This window comes from Mobula birostris, chromosome 8 (assembly GCF_030028105.1).
Source record: "Mobula birostris isolate sMobBir1 chromosome 8, sMobBir1.hap1, whole genome shotgun sequence".
NCBI classification, from domain to species: domain Eukaryota; kingdom Metazoa; phylum Chordata; class Chondrichthyes; order Myliobatiformes; family Myliobatidae; genus Mobula; species Mobula birostris.
The window spans coordinates 38,729,517-38,746,691 of NC_092377.1; the positions used below are offsets into that span (position 1 = coordinate 38,729,517).

Sequence of the window (17,175 nt, forward strand, 5' to 3'; positions counted from 1 at the left end):
ACACATATAATTCTCTACAACTGGATGCTGGAGCAGACAGATAACTGTGTGAGGGAATAATCGAGTACTGGGTTAGCTCATAGGCACTTGCTGCCAATATTGACACAGGAGAAAGTCAGAGATGCTGAGCATTTGTCACTCTCAGATGACTGACTGGACTGGAGAGTCAGTGAAGTGTGATATGGCAGCTTCTAGCTATGCAGTTGTTTGCATTTTAAAAGGGAATAGGGAAGCTGGGCTCCATTGATGATGAAAGGAAATTCCTTGCTCGCCTGATCTTCTTGTAACATTGTCCAACAGCAATACTGCAGCTCCCAGATTCCCATAGGTAGCCTTAGGACAAACAGTGGGTCCCATACTCAGGGAAGTGAAGCAGAAGAATTGTTTGTGGACTCACATTTCAGAATGAAGTGTGCAACGAGTCACAGCTTTCAGCATCTCACTGAAACCTGCCAGATCTTGATGTCTCTACCATTGCCCAGTCTATCATGGTGTTGAACACCGCCACATTAGAGGATCAATTCCTGTGGTTTGAGTGCAAGATGCTTCCAGCTCACATGGGTAATAGCATAATCTCATATTCTTTCCTAACAACAGCTGAGCACAGGAGGCTGCACAGGGTCTCAGTCATGAACCCAGGGAGCAGCTGCCTTGTTACAGGCACAGATGCTGTAACAGTTGGCAAGGGCATGATCAATGAGTCAATGGCACCAGCCCCCATACACTGCACCTGAGGTAAACTTAACTAAAGTTCAGGTTCTCGATCACAATTTTCTATGTAATCTCAGGTATAAACAAAGAAGCTTTAATTGCTTTCCCTCATCTGCCCAGAATTCCCAGTATTTGCTGCCTTTATTTCATTTTTCCAACTGGAAGCATTTCCTTTATGCCAACAAAGTTAAGTATGCTACGTTAATCAACAGATGAATTTGCTTTCAGGAATCTGAGTGTTTAGGATGAACAGTACTTGCATCTGCATGAATATATATTTAAGGCCACAATGTACTCAAGCTTGTATAATACAGAAACTTTTAAGTCATGTACATATTCTGTATACAACGAAAGAACAAGATGAATTTATAGATTACCATGATCAAAGGGCACAAGAAAATATAAATCTCTTATTTCGCACTTTCAACTACTTATAGAGTTAGGGAGATTGTGCATTTTAATGTTAAAACAACGCAGTTTACCAACTGTGCAACTAGTCAGCTTATGATCGGCACTGAGCCAATTATTGCAGATATCATATCCATTTACAAAGAATACCACAATTTGATTAGAAATGAATGGTAAAGGCTCGTGGTAGAAGTGGGGGGTGGATGGATGGATGTGGAATACCTCTAATAGGTAGGCACTTTGTGTCATGTGGAAGCAGTGTTTCCAGCATGCCACTGGCTGCCATTCTAGTATGTGGCACTGCTCACCTGATTTCTACCCAGGTAGTTCTTCAATATGTTATTATAATTTTTACTACACTACCAAGTACACCTAACTTAACATTTTTTTTGTACTTATTCACAAACTTAACCATTTAATACAGCAATGATTGGAAACATTTGCCTGATGTGTTTATAATATTGCAATTAGCTTCAGATAATTAATGGACATATTCAAGAGGCAGCACCTCAAAAGGCTGCATCCATGATCAAGGACCCTTACCTTCCAGGACATGCACTCTCCTCAATACTACTGTCAGGGAGGAGGTAAGGAAGCATGAAAACCAATATTCAAGGATTTAGGAACAGCTTCTTCCCCTCTGCCATCAGATCTCTGCACTACCTCGTTATTCCTCATCTGCAATGTATACATTTTACGTCTCTGCACTGTACTGTTGTCACAAAACAACAAATGTCATGTCATATATCAGTGATAACAAATCTGATTCTGATTCCAAATATTTCTAGCTTAAAGTTACAAAACATGAACCGACAGAGATCACCAGTGGCAGAAGAAAAAGTAGGCTGGATGGAGTGGGACAAAATGGGATCAGCAGTATTTTGGGGGGGGGGGAGGTGTGAAAAAGTGGGGGTGTGCTTGGAAATTATGGAAGCATTGCCATGCTCTTCCAACGTCCATTAATTGTTAGGCTAGTGATCAAGCAAAAGGGTGGTGAGTTCGTCCGAACAAATAAGGCCTTGGGAAGAATTGAAGGAAGAGCTAAAAAAAACAGGACCAAAAGAGAAATTGAAGCATGCTACCTATTTAGTAGGGCTCCAAACCAGCACAGGGTTTGGAACCCTATGATCTGGGACAGTGAACTTAACTTCCACAAACACCCTCCAGATTGCTGTCCAGAGAATCATTTAATTTGATGCGTGTCTGACAATTAAAAAAAAATCACTTCTGGTTTGCAAGTGCCAGGTCAAATTTTTAAAGCAAAGCAAAATGACCTAGAGTTAGTCATTGCACTTACTATGGACTGAAACACTACAGTTTCAATGATAAGCAATGAACAGCACAGCTCTATGCAATCCAATTTCAGCAAGACATGTTTAACACAGTCATGATTAGCAAGATCTTAATGATACTCTCCCATGTTTGCTGCTGGATGAAGTCGTGAAGAGGAAGCACAATTCCCCACAGCAATACAAGAAAGAAATCTACATGTCTCACCGGGTTGGCAGAAGAGGTAAGCAGCAGAAATATTATGTTAGGGTGATGGAAACAGTGCAAAAAGTTGTTTCATAATTTAACCATGTCAAAACAATGCTCATAGAAGGCTTATCCCACTGTTTAAGCATAATCCATCTCATCCACCTTGGGACTTAACTTTCAATGGATTTCATCTTCCCATCTATTTACAGTTGCACTTGTCCTACTGCTTGTGTATTGAGATGCCACTGCAAGATAGTCACCTCCTTAAAAACGTTGCAAAAACTTTGTGAAATGTACACAGGTCTGTTCTTATACCATCCTGTAGAGGATTGAATAAGGTTGTTGGGGGAAAGGGATTTTCTGCCACAGCTGACGTAAAACTCCTGATACAGGAGAGATTCTGGACAACAGTGACATAGTTTACCCAGTTCTTCATGTGTGAAGAAACTGGGATCCCATGGGTGCTTTACAACAACATTAAAAGTACTTATTCACAATACTAGATCATCTATTGGATGGGGTGAGCTGTATGGTACCTCGCAAATTGTACATCAAACAGCATTCGGAAAATAAGACGAAGGAAATTGGAACCACAGTAGCATCCCTCAGTATAAAGAAATGTGGAATAGTCATGAATCATTGCAAATACATGAAATGCAGTGAATCAATCTCAGTCACTTACAACTCAGTCATGTTCAACCCCATGCTTGAATAGAGGGCCCAGGCTCTGTTGAACTCTATCTTTTGCTCTCTGTCCATTTGGAACTATGTTCAGCCTTAAGCATATCTAACACACAACAAGGTTATTTGTTCAGTGACTGAACAATAAGAAACTCAAGTGTAGTGATAAACATCACAGCTACTTCATCATGACTCATTTCAAATCACTTTTCTATCAGACTCTTGAAACGTACAGCAATAATTCGTAATTACGCACAATAATTCTATATTCCTTCTACAGATCGCAACTGTAAGTTATTTGACCAACAATTCTCCACCCCAACCCCCCCATGCCCCCATAAGTATTCGGTCATTCACTAAAATTATGCCTGTTCTTTCACTTCAATGTTATATGCCAGCAATGATCCTAAATAGCCCTTGATTATCTTAATATCTAAATATTTATCTAAATGCTCTGCAAGTTGGCAAGCCTCCATAGCCCTGTTAGGTGGAGCATTGCAGATTTACTAACCTCTGGTACAAATTTTCCTCACCTCTCTGTCCTGAATGACCTTTTTTTTTTAAGTTTTCAGACTGTCACCCCCTGTTCCAGACATTCCAGCCAAAGAAAACATCATCCCTGTATCTATGACCTTTGGAGTCTCTATTCTACTCAGTCCAATGCCAAAAAAAAATTATGATATCAACTTTCACCCTTCTAAACCCAGGAGAGCCTAGGCTCAGTCAAGTAAACTTAACATATGAGAAACCCATCATTCCAGGAATCAATATACAGAACCTTTGCTGCACTCCTTCGATTGCAAGTACAACCTTCAAGGGTAGAGAGACCCGATATCTACGTAATATGTTAGATGCAGTCTCTTTAGTGCTCTGACAATTGGAACAAGCTCCCTGCACTCTTGAACTCAATTTCTCCTGCAATAAAGAGAAGCAGAATGTTTCCCTTTCTAATTACTTGCTGTACCTGCTTTTTCCTTTTTTTTTTTGCAATTTATGTACAAGGACATTCAGATCTCTTTGAATTCCTACACTTTTCAATCTCCCACCTTTGAATATGAAAGGATGCACAACCACAAGCCCATATAATTACCAGCATTTCAGCGGGCTGTGACTTTCACTTGATAATTGGTGAGGGTATGTGAGGAATTGGCTTTGTTGAGTAACACAAGCCTCTACCAGCTCATCTCAGATAAACACAGTGCCATTTGAAGAAATGGAATGATGAAGTCCAGTGGCAACTTGCAAGGTCTTGCACAGTCCCCATAATAAAGGACTGTCTGGTGCCAAAACCACTGGAATGGCTGTGCAGCTAAATATGGGCAAAGTTGTTGCCTATACGAAGCTTCAAGCATGGGTCTCAAAAGTGAAGACACATGCTATGAACACAGATATGCTAGACATATCAACAGGATTGCTTTAACATCAATGAACTCTACCAAGTTGTTCACTTGCAGTCAGTCCAAAACCGAGATGATGGTAATGGGAAGACAGAAGTGAAAAATGCTCACTTTTCATGGGCTGTTCTCTAACCTGCCCGTACTCAATGTGCTCGTGAGCTTCTGTTGGGTGAGTGTTCCCCCAATACAGGAGCAGGTGGGATACAAACTATGACCGAAACAGAGAGTGCAGACCAAGGAAACATTAGCAGGGATCTGCCTCCCTGAAAATTGAAGCCATAGAAATACTTGCTACAGGAGTAAGAAGTGTGTAGAAAACTACTAAAATTACATGAATTGATAGCTCCACTTCCCTTTTTTAACCAATATTGTGTTCAGTGCTAGCTGACCTGGGTCATTTTACATCATGAAAGATCATTTGTAACGTCAATTTGATAATGCGTTCAAGAGCTAAACACTAGTGATGAATTCAGTATGCCACAGAATTTCAGAAGAGTTTGCTGAGTTTTGTGATTCCTCAGTTGAAGAAGTGCAGGTCACTGTGGCTTATTCACTGGCTGATAATGTGCGATGCATAGCCTTTATCACATTGTTTTTAATTTCCCACTCACGGAGGAGATCCTAATGTAGTTACTGTCAGTATTTAAGGGCATATCAAGGCCAGAAAATGCAATGTTTCAATCTTGAATCAGGTCTTTATTTAGAACATCTGCATTGTTCTATCTATTTTGCCAGCATTTTCTAAATCATGCAAAGATCCTAGGATGAAGCCAAATGGTTCCCATGATATGACACACTGGGGAATGAGCAACATAATACACTTGCTTGATGGACTAGTTTATAGGAGATGTTGGGGGTTGAAGAATTTAATTTTAATTTTTTTCCTGGCGGAAGTCATTAGCAGAACTTTCAAGGTATTAAAGTACCTGGGAAGCATTTGTTTGAAGTTTTCCCCATCTAACATGTACACCATCGGTGATGAGCACTGAGCTATCCTCTAACTGTAATACACAGTGCAGTGCAATGTGGTGCTAATGCAGCACAACACTATCATTCTTGTTACACTTACCCGTGAGCACTGAAGAACATTTTGAGCACAATTCAAGTACTAGAGGTACATCTTCAACAAGACTTGCTCAGTGACTTAGCTAGTAGTCACATCTTGCCCAAAGCATTCAGTGAGCCTGTCCTCAATCAACTCCTTACTGCAAAGCAATATGCAGTGCTGGATGATGTGTGCCAGGGAAGCAGGCACACATGGATCTGCGTGGACCTTTTCTTGTGATTACACACAACTTGTGCACTGCTGGAAGGAAACTACTTGCAGAAGGTCAAACCTCCTGAATGTTTTAATCAATGGTACTCTGCACTGGGGGAAGCCAGCCAGAGATGCTAATCTGACCACCTGCACGGCAAATGGGCATTCAGCAGACAACTCACTTGTAACCTACTCTGTGCATTTAAGTGCTACCAAAAGAGGTCCTTAAGGATCCACAGTGGATTGGAGGCAAAGAAATTGAATGATGATTTAGAAAATGACAGATAGAGAAATCAGGCTCAGTAGTGGGCAGCTCTTCTTGAACACGGCAATAGATGTCTGTGATCACCTATACCCTGTCAATCCTAGTGTAGATAAGCACTATTGCATACACTTTAAGGTAGTCAAATACCTGTGCATAGATGTCTCACATACACAATACCTCCAGTGCCCCCTCTCCTCTACTCGCTTTGGACTCCTAATACCCCAGGCCAGTTATGGTTTTCTTTGTTGTGCACCCTATTACTACATTTATGTTCCTTGTGTGATCAAAAGCATCCATGATATTTGTTCCCTAACTTTTTTCAGGCCTATTCCAAAGGTGCCTAACTGAAAGCTCCGAAATGTTTATAATCACAAGAAGCCATTACAAAATATTTGCTAGTGGAAACTAAGAAAACAGCATGGAAGCAAAAAGCACTTATTCTTACTGATGAGTTTCCCCAAGCCTCAAGAGATGTCTGTTGAAGTTTCTTTCAAATGCCCCATCAACAGAGAAAATTTATCACCCTGGCCTCACAAGCAGGTTACTCACATGCACCCAGACTCACCTCCAGAAGGTGCACAAGGCGTCACATTTAAGTATGACTTAAAGATTGCTTTCCTATTGCTCCCCAACAATTCCACCAGTCCTTGAGATTTACTGATGTTATGCTGCCCTTACAGAGTTTCAGCTTTCCACTAAATTCATAAGATGAAGTCATGTTTAAAGAAAATTTAAAGCAAGTTTCAAGCATGGATGCTAAGGGCTTGAGATATTGTAAGTGAGATATTTAGGCTGACAGCAACAAAGTAAATGGAACCCCAAAACACGTGCAGCTCTTTCCTGACGCTATCATTACCAGAGCAACCTGGAGAGATAGTGATTTGATTTGGCTGCATGATGCTGGATTAGTATGTTTAATCATTAAGTTACCATTGTTTTAATTTAGATTGTTAAAGTCTGAATTTTGAGGTGTATCTGCATTAAAAATGGCATAGTGAATCTGTGGAACAGGTTCACATTGAAGGAAGTTAGGCTCCTCTGCAGCATCATGCAGATGGCGATATGAAAGTCCATGTGTTGCTCAGCCAAAACACACCCAACAGGATGAGGGAATTGGTATTGTTTATCTTCTAACTGCTAGACAACACAGAATCTTCTAAACCATCGCTCTATCAAAGGAATATTGGTATAACCTGTTCAGGTCTGATGTGGCCATGGACCAAGAGACAAGATGGTAAAACTTTTAAGCACATTGTTAACAATAAATACTTCATTGAATTTCAGTACCTGATATTCTGGGTTCAATATTGGACCTGGTTATATTTCCTTTTATCAAAAATATATAAAAGTATCTCTAAAACCATAGCCACAAACTCCATTTTACCATTAGTCACTGGATGTAAGTATTATTAGGTTCCTCTATTTGTCATTTTCCCCCGATTTTTAATATTTGTCTACTGAAGTCCATGCGCATGGACAAAACTACAACTACAGCTCCAGCTATAATCTCAATAATTACCATTGTACACAGATTAATCAGGTAAACCACAGAACAGATGCTAATTACAAACTAGCTGTTTCCCAATATATTACTTAATTAGCTTAGCTGTCATTTGTGCTATAGTGAAGCACAAAATGCTATTTTCCTTTTTGTCTGGAAGAACACCGCAAATACACAGCAGGTAGAGCTCATGCTGAAGCCCTTCTTCCTTGGGGCTTTTTTTTCTTGGTGCTAAAGATGAGATGATTGAGAGGGACCTATACACACACACTTTGGGTTTTGAGCCTTGATGAACTGTAAACAAGGATAAGGCCTGAATTGTTTCTGCTTAAGGTTTTATCTGTGTAGACTGCATAGGTGATTTGCACTGGCATCTGGATATACATTTTATATACAATTCAGAAATTTGTATCTGCCTGCAGTTGCCAATACCAAAATATGGTTTAGGATCGCCCATCGATGACGAAACAATATTATGCCACACAAAGGAGCTAGAGGAACGCAGCAGGTCAGGAAATGAACATTAGATTTTCAAGACCATTCATCAAAACTGACCAGTTCCGAAAAGGCGACTGTTTATTTCCCTCCACAAATGCTGCCCAACTCGTTGAGTTCCTCCAGCTCCTTCGTGCTCCAGATTTCCAGCATCTGCAGTCTCTTGTGTTTCCATAATATTAAGACAGCCCTTTTTAAAACTCAGTGTTGATTAATTCAAGAAGGGCAACCGAGGAATTACGGAATATAAACAAAAGGAGGATTGGATTGTTTGGGTTTAAAAGCCTTGAGACAAGGTTGGACATCCCTGATCGATATATACACTGGTAAGTACTTCTAAAAAGCATATTAACAAACATATTAAAGTACTTCAGTGCTACTTGTATAATCAATCTAATGCACAAATAAAATATATAAGACAGCAAAATGTCTCACCATTGTTCTGAAAGCACTAGAAAATAATATAAATGTTACAACAAGAATATTCATCTGCTGGAGAGAGTGGCAAAACAACATTGCCAATAAAATATTGATACTATTTCCTTATTCGTCTTAACAACAACTAACAAAGTTGTAAAGGCCTGATAGGAAATCCATGTGATCTATAGCTTCAATACTCTATTCTTGATAAGCTTGACTGACTAAATCCACCAATTTCATGTTCTCAGTCCGTAATGACAATTGCTTCTGCAATGTTGGATTGTTTGCATTGATTAGAAGTCAAAGGCGGCTGAGGGGATGGCATGATTAGTGGGAGGCAAGGTCTCCTAGAAGCTCTCCTCATCTCAGAAGGCGACAGAAGTTTACGAATCTTCCTGTATGAAGAAAACAAAATATTTTCTGTTTGTTAGAGATTCACAAGCTCACATTTATAAAACATGAACAACTTACAGCCATCAAAATCTTTACTTGAATGAAGGTTTATACAAATATTGCCAGATAAAATACTGACAGTGAACAACAGAAAGGGAAAGCAGAATTTTAAGGAGCGAATTCCAGAGTTAGCTTCAAGGGAAATGAAATCATGGCCACCAATGTTGGAATAATTAAAATCAAGGGTTCCCTGTTGCCTGCAATTGGTGAACCATTGACATTTGAAAGACTTGTAAGATAGGGAGAAAAAAAAAGTGAATTGGGGGGATGATTAAAAGAGCAGGAGGTATGGAAATGCTGGGTAGTAAGATCACAGAAGTAATAGAAAATGAGGGTAAGTATTTTAAAATTCAGGCTTTGTTAGTGTATAATTTAACCATCACAATGTAACAGGTGAACTTGAAGTGAGTGATGATAAGCCATCAGAATCTTAGACTATCACGTCTATGTAAAGTAGATGACGATGAGTTATCCGGGAGCCTGCCAGCGTAGTCAGGACTGCTTTCAACAATGGTAAGGATGAGGTTTTCAGCAGAAGGCAAGCGAAGGCAGTTTTGAGATCAGAAACATTACAAAGATGGTAGTTAGGCAGAATTAGTAACAGAATAGATTTGTGAATGCAAGCTCAGAGCTGTGTTAAGTGTGTGTAGCAACACACATCAAAGTTGCTAGTGAACGCAGCAGGCAAGGCAGCATCTCTAGGAAGAGGTACAGTCGGCGTTTCCGGCTGAGACCCTTCGTCAGGACTAACTGAAGGAAGAGCTAGTAAGAGATTTGAAAGTGGGAGGGGGAGGGGGAGATCTGAAATGATAGGAGAAGACAGGAGGGGGAGGGATGGAGCCAAGAGCTGGACAGGTGATTGGCAAAAAGGATATGAGAGGATCATGGGACAGGAGGCCCGGGGAGAAGGAAAAGGGGGGGGAACCCAGAGGATGGCCCCCTTTTCCTTCTCCCCGGGCTTCCTGTCCCATGATCCTCTCATATCCTTTTTGCCAATCACCTGTCCAGCTCTTGGCTCCATCCCTCCCCCTCCTGTCTTCTCCTATCATTTCGGATCTCCCCCTCCCCCTCCCACTTTCAAACCTCTTACTAGCTCTTCTTTCAGTTAGTTCTGACGAAGGGTCTCGGCCCGAAACGTCGACTGTACCTCTTCCTAGAGATGCTGCCTGGCCTGCTGCATTCACCAGCAACTTTTATGTGTGTTGCTTGAATTTCCAGCATCTGCAGAATTCCTCGTGTTTGCGTTCTTTGAGTGTGTAGCCTGACTTAGCTTTTTTTCAGAAATTATGACGGTGACCATGAAGCCAAGTCTGTGACAGTCACAAAATACAGTGATTTCAGTCTTCTCACATTAAATGATATCAAACACTGCATAGCAAACCTGAGACAGTGGAGTGATCAAGGGAGAAAGTGGTAAGGCAGGACTGACCTTTGGAACCTTTGGAATGCGTGTATTCAAAAGAAATCACTGAGGGATTGGATGAGATAACAAATAGAAGCGGTGAAGGACAGACATCAGAGATATTAGTGCAGATAACAGAAAATAAACACCTGTGTGATTCTCCAGCTAGAATTTGATAATGAAACCAAAAACCCAAATGGACAACGGAGTTCAGATGCTGGGAGGATGTTAATGTGCCATAAAGATTGAGGGGAGATGGTTTAGAATAGACAAAGTCAAAATGAATACCATTTGTGACTTTGTTCGGGTAGCATTGTAAAGTAGATTAGAAGGAATCAAATGTAAAATTGAGGGACAGATAAGCATGAACTTGGAAGCCTACAATATATGTATATTTAGGGATGCTAACTAGGAAAGGAATGTTTAAGATAGGGTGGTAATTTTCAAGGCAGTGGATCAATATTGTTTTCTTTGAGAAGACTGATGATGGAAAACATGAAAATTTTTCATTAGCATGATAAATACCAGTTACTTTGTTCTTAATGCAGCACATCCTCATATTTTGCCTTTTGGATACAAGCTCAGTTACTTTATTATTAAATATGAAGCTGTGGTTGTGAATTCATTTCAGATCTTGCATTGTGCTGTATGGGTTCTGATCTAGCTGAGATCATTGGGTGCAAGGAGTTTGAGGTACTCAATCCCAGACGAATGTGGCACAAAATTGTTTCTGATCGCTGTGTGCTGTTGATCACCCTTAATAAAGGATGTGTTGCTGGAACCTCTAGCCTTATGATCTTCTTTGAACAGAAACAAGTTGTAATGGTTTATCCTTAATGTTCAGACCTAGTAGCGAATATTAGCAGTGTTGCAATGCAAGTCAGAATGTATTTCTAGTTCAAAGTCCAGTCACAACTAACTGGATTTTCCAACTGGCCTCATTCCCTAGACTAGGAAGGTAACAGATTTGGGAAGGAGTGTGGAGTCAGTCTGAATTTCTACACCTACTTGTTCCCAGGATATCTACTATCATACAATAATATCAACTAGAACAGGATCTTTTCTCCTCTAGTCCTGCTGAAGGGTCTTGGCCGGAAACGTTGACTGTACTTTTTTCCATAGATGCTGCCTGGCCTGCTGAGTTCCTCCAGCATTTTGTGTGTGTTGCCTGGATTTCCAGTATCTGCAGATATTCTCTTGTTTGCAACTAGAACAGGAGTTTGTTAAAATAAGTGTACTGTTTAAGCCAATCAACAAATAACTATTTGCATAAGATATCAGCCAGGCTGAAAATACGGTGGATTCTGGTTAATCTTTTTATCAGTTCCTGACATTTTTGAACAACACGGTAATGCGATTCATTGCTTTCTTTGCACTTGAGTGTTCCCTGTTTGCAGCAAAGAGAACCATATGGCACAGCACAATTTAAAAAAAGGCCTGTTTTACTATCCTCATTGTAGATATCATATGCACAAAATTTTTGAAACAAGTTGGGAAGTTTTGTAGATTTCCAAGTTTCTGTACTTACAACATGAGCACTACCTTTCTCGCTGTGTGCTTTCTTGAGTACTAAAAAAATTGTACTAACCAACTGGCTAGAGTGTTCACTGAGATCTTTAACCTCTTGCTTCAGCAGTATGAAATACCCACCTGCTTCAAGTAGGCTTCGATTATATCGGTACCTTAGAAGAACTTGGTAACCTGCCTCAATGACTATCGTCTAGTAGCATTTATATTCACAGCGGTGAAGTGTTTTGAGAGGTTAGAGATGAAGTAACTTGGATCCACTCCAATTTATTTACCGGTGCAACAGGTCCAGAACAAATGACATCTCATTGGCTCTTCACTTAACCCTGGAATATCTGGACTGCAAAGACGCATAAATCAGGATGCTCTTTATCGACTCTGGCTCAGCATTCAATACCATCATCTCTTCAAGACTAATCAATAAGTTTCAAGACCTTGGCCTCAATACTTCCTTGTGTAATTGGATCCTCGATTTCCTCATGTGTCACTGTCAGTTCGGATTAGCAACAATACCTCCTTCATGATCTCCACTAGCACAGGTGCACCACAAGGTTGTGTGCTTAGTCCCCTGCTCTACTCGCTTTATGCTTACGACTGTGGCTAAGCACAGCTCCAATGCTGTATTCAAGTTTGCTGATGACACCACTGTCGTAGGCTGAATCAAGGATGATGATGAATTAGTATATAGGAGGGAGATTGAAAATCTGGCTGAGTGGTGCCATAACAATGCCAGAAAGACCCAGGAGCTGATTATTGACTTCAGGAGGAAACCAGAGGTCCATGAGCGAGTCCTCATTGATGGATCAGAGGTGGAGAGGGTCAGCAAATTTAAATTCTCTGGTGTTATTATTTCGGAACACTTCCATCCTGGGCCCAGCACGTAAGTTCAATTGCGAAGAAAACGTGGCAGCGACTCTACTTCCTCATGTGTTTGCCAAAGTTTGGCACGGCATCTAAAACTTTGACAATCTTCTATAGACGTGTGGTGGAGAGTATTATCGATTGGCTGCATCACAACCTGATATGGAAGCACCAATGTCCTTGAACAAAAAAGCCTACATAAAATGGTGGATCTGGCCCAGTCTGTCACGGGCAAAGCCCTTCCCAACATCTACACAGAGCGCTGTCACAGGAATGCTGTGTTCATCATCAGGCACCCCCAACACCCAGGTCATGCTCTCTTCTTGCTACAGCCATCAGGAATAGGGTACAGTAGCCTCAGGACCCACATCACCAGATCAGGAACAGTTATTACCCCTCAACCATTAGGCTCTTGAACCAGAGGGGACAATTTCACTTGCCCCATCACCAAAATGTTTCCACAAACTATGAGTTCATTTTGAACGACTCTTCATATCTTGTTCTTGTTGTTCATTTTTATTTGTACTTTCATAGTTTATTGCCTTTTGTCCACTGGTTGAACGCCCAAGCTGGAGTGATCTTTCATTGATTCTATTACGGTTATTATTCTGTTATGGATTTATTGAGTATGCCTGCAAGAAAATGAATCTCAGGGTTGTATACAGTATATGTACTACAATAAATTTTCTTGGAACTTTTGAAATTTGAACTTTGAATTTAAAGTGGTGCCTACATTTCCATTGAGACAACCAACTGTCTGTTTCTTTAAATCTTCGTGACCCAGCTTCTTAGCTAGCTCCTCTGACTTGTTTTTAACATCAGTTCACTGACACACATAACTCATCCAGTTACAGAGGAAAACCACTGATTGAGGGCTTCCTCAACATCTGGATCCTTACTTTCATGCTTTCATTTTTGGGATGTTCCCTGTTGTCCCTCATTTATTGCCAATTTATTTTATCTTCTTGCTGATGTATTAAGTGCGCAATTGCAGATTTCAGCACTCCAGTTATCTCTGCCAGCTGACGATGAGTAGTGTCAGGCAGATGGCTTCTAACTTGGTCCAATAAGTTAATTTCTAGTTTCAAATCTTTTCATGGCGAGGGTCTCAAAAATTTTTAAAGTCAAAATAATAAAACTAAATGACCAAAAATCACTGCTTTTTGAATCAGCATCCATCTAGCCAAATGGATAACATAACACAATAATACTCATCTGATACAACTGTTCATTCTAAGCATGGTGTAGTGTCTAACAGCCACACAAGTTCACATGACTGACCTTCTTTTGCCCCAACTAAGCTGCATAGTGTCCCAAATCAACAAAGGGAATCCCGGCTATTTTCTCAATTTGCTTTTGTTCTTAAGAGTTGCCCCACATAAGTGGCTGCTCTGATTAACTGATGGACCAATTAAATGGAATCCAATGCATTGACAAATAAAGCTTGAAAATTACAGATCGACTATAAATTTTAGCGCACAACCAAATCACATTATATTACATGATTTTTAGGGGAATGTTGTATATTTTTTAGTTTGTAGGAAGTTGAATAGTGATGTTCTTCAGGCATTAATGAAATGGGCAATGCCTTAAATTACAATCTATTCATGAGAGAATTGGGTGAAAGTCACAGTTTCCAAATTTATGGATTACACAAAACTTGGCAGTATTGTGAAGTGCAAAGAGCATAGTGTTAGAATGCAGTTGACATATAGGCAGTTTGGAGAAATGGGCAGACACATGACAGATGAAGTTTAGTGCAGGGAAAGATAAGGAAGCAGAATCAGGTTTAATATCACTGGCATACATCATGAAATTCATTGTTCTGCAGCAGCAGTACAGTGCATTAAATTTTAAAAAAAACTACTAAGTTAAATAAGAAATTAAATAAATACTGTAGTGCAAAAAAAGAGCAAAAATAGTGAGACAGTGCTCGTAGGTTGGCTCACTGCCATTCAAAAATAGTGAGACAGTGCTCATAGGTTGGCTCACTGCCATTCAAAACTCTTGGTAATTTTAAAATCTTGGTAGTGAATTTGTGGTAGGAAGTTTGAGAAGAGGCAATATAGAATAACAAATAAAATTGAAGAAAAGGTGCAAGAGCAGAGGGCCAAATAACTGTATGCGATAGGAGAGATTGGTGAAGACGTTAATGAAGCATACATAATTCTGTGTTTTATCAACAGAGGCATAAAGAGAGTATAAAAAGATGCCAGGTTTTATTAAACCTTTAAAAAGCATTAATCTGGCCTCAACTGGTGTGTTCATTTCTGGCTACTGCATCATAAGGAGGATTTGAGGGTATAGAGAGGGAGTAGGGAGTTCAGTTACAAGGACAGATTGGAGAGCGAGCTGTTGTTTGCTCTGAGGGAAAGCTGAGTGGATACTTAATCAAAGTATACATTATAAAGTATAAACATCAAACAAGTCAACAAATTCAAATATCTTGGCAGTCTAATAACAAGTAATGGCAGGTGCGACACAGATATCAAACACAGAATAGCAATGGCGAAGGAAGCTTTCCAAAAAATGAAGACCATATTAACAGACAGAAAGATGAGCACGCACACTAAAAACAGAATACTGCAGTGCTACATTTATTCTATCCTGACTGATGGAAGTGAATACTGGACCATTTCTCCAGCAATGGAAAAGAGACTAGAAGCAGCTGAATTATGGTTCTACAGGAGAATATTAAAAATATCATGGACCACACACACATCAAATGAAGAAGTTCTCAGAAGAGCCCAAGCAGTTCGATCACTCATACCAACAATAAGAGAAAGACAACTCAGGTTCCTAGGACACATCATGCGGAAAGATGAACTAGAAAAACTCATACTCTCTGGAAAGATTGAGGGGAGCAAACCTAGAGGAAGAACTCGGCTTATGTACAACAAAAGCTTAGCCAGGGGGCTACACATCGAGGAAATGGAAGTCATCCAAAAAACGAAGGATAAATCTATATGGAAAACCATGGTCACCAAAGTCTGCATCGGATATGGTACCTAGACAGACAGATAAATTGCTGAAGGGTATGGATAGGGTGCAGAGGGAGGGCCTGTTCCCTTTGGTGGAGGAGTCAATGATGGCAGGTCATGGATACAAGATAAAGGAAAAGAGAATTAAGAGCGAGACAAGGGAGAAAACGTTTTCATGCAGGATGCATTTGGAAGTTAAAATGCATTGACTGTGAATGTGGTGAAGGCAGATTTTTTACAGCTAACAAGGAATTGGATAAATACATGATGAAGAAAGGGACTAAAGAATTTATCTGGCAGAGTGCTGGTTCTGACATGATGGGTTGAATAGTCTCCTTCTGTGAAATAACTATGATGGCAATACAGTTCTTTCAGGCAACATGGGTAGTAAATGCCACTAATGCAACAATATGGATAAGGAGAACATAAATCAAGGTTAGGTAATAAACCAATACAAATTTATGGGCAATACATGAAAATCATTAATACATTTTTAGTTAACATCAGAAGCAAGCTTATAAATACAAAACACTTATTACAAAAACTAACCAATGTAACATTTTATATCCTATTATATTTTACTTTTAATGTACTCAGTCTAAGTTTACAGTTGCATAAATAGCTTTGGTTTAAAACTCAAGAATAATTACTTGTAAACAATGAACCTTACTGTTGAGAACAACATATCATTCAGACAAAATACTTAATGGCTTAAATTAGTGCCGCAATGTGAGCAACCAAAACAAAAGCAATTCATTCGTTACGATATAATTAAGTAAAACAATCAATATTCCTGTCACTGCTTCCAGATCCACTATATCGTTTCACAGTTCTCATCAATTGTATCCAAAGATGCGACTTGGACTTCAATTATTAATTAATTCATTCATTCTATTCATTGCCTGTTTGAACACATAGTGCAACGATCTAAAATAGATATATTCAACTAGTTAGCCATATAATTCCTGGACACAGATCCAAGCCGGCGATTAATCAATACAGCAATAACTATTTGGATACCATATGCAAGATATGACATGCAAGCAATTTTCTGTTCTCTGTTCATAGCAGTAATACAACAAAATGGCTAAAAAAAACACACACAATTCATTTTTTTTCTTTCCTGTACATTAAGCTACACTTGAGTCTTCTGTAAATATGCAAAATGTTCTAAAAATGCCCTATAACTCTAACAAAGCTGCTACCCTAACAACACTGATTACTGTCTTTATAGAATATAAAATAGATTAATTACTCAATGTAAAAAAAAACTATTTTCCTAATGGTTTCCTTACTCAAGAAACAAGTCATTTAACAGTAATTCAAATATATTTCA

At 39.6% G+C, this 17,175-nt stretch overlaps 1 protein-coding gene across 1 annotated transcript in view; it reads right to left on the reverse strand.

The window, feature by feature from the left end:
• Positions 1-3,630: 3,630 nt before the first annotated feature.
• Positions 3,631-17,175, reverse strand: part of mta3 (metastasis associated 1 family, member 3) — a 211,968-nt gene continuing 198,423 nt past the window's right edge. The window contains exon 20 of the mRNA XM_072265019.1: positions 3,631-9,010. Within this exon, the coding sequence (XP_072121120.1) occupies positions 8,860-9,010 (151 nt within the window). The 3' untranslated portion in view covers positions 3,631-8,859. The remainder of the gene's footprint in view (positions 9,011-17,175) is intronic.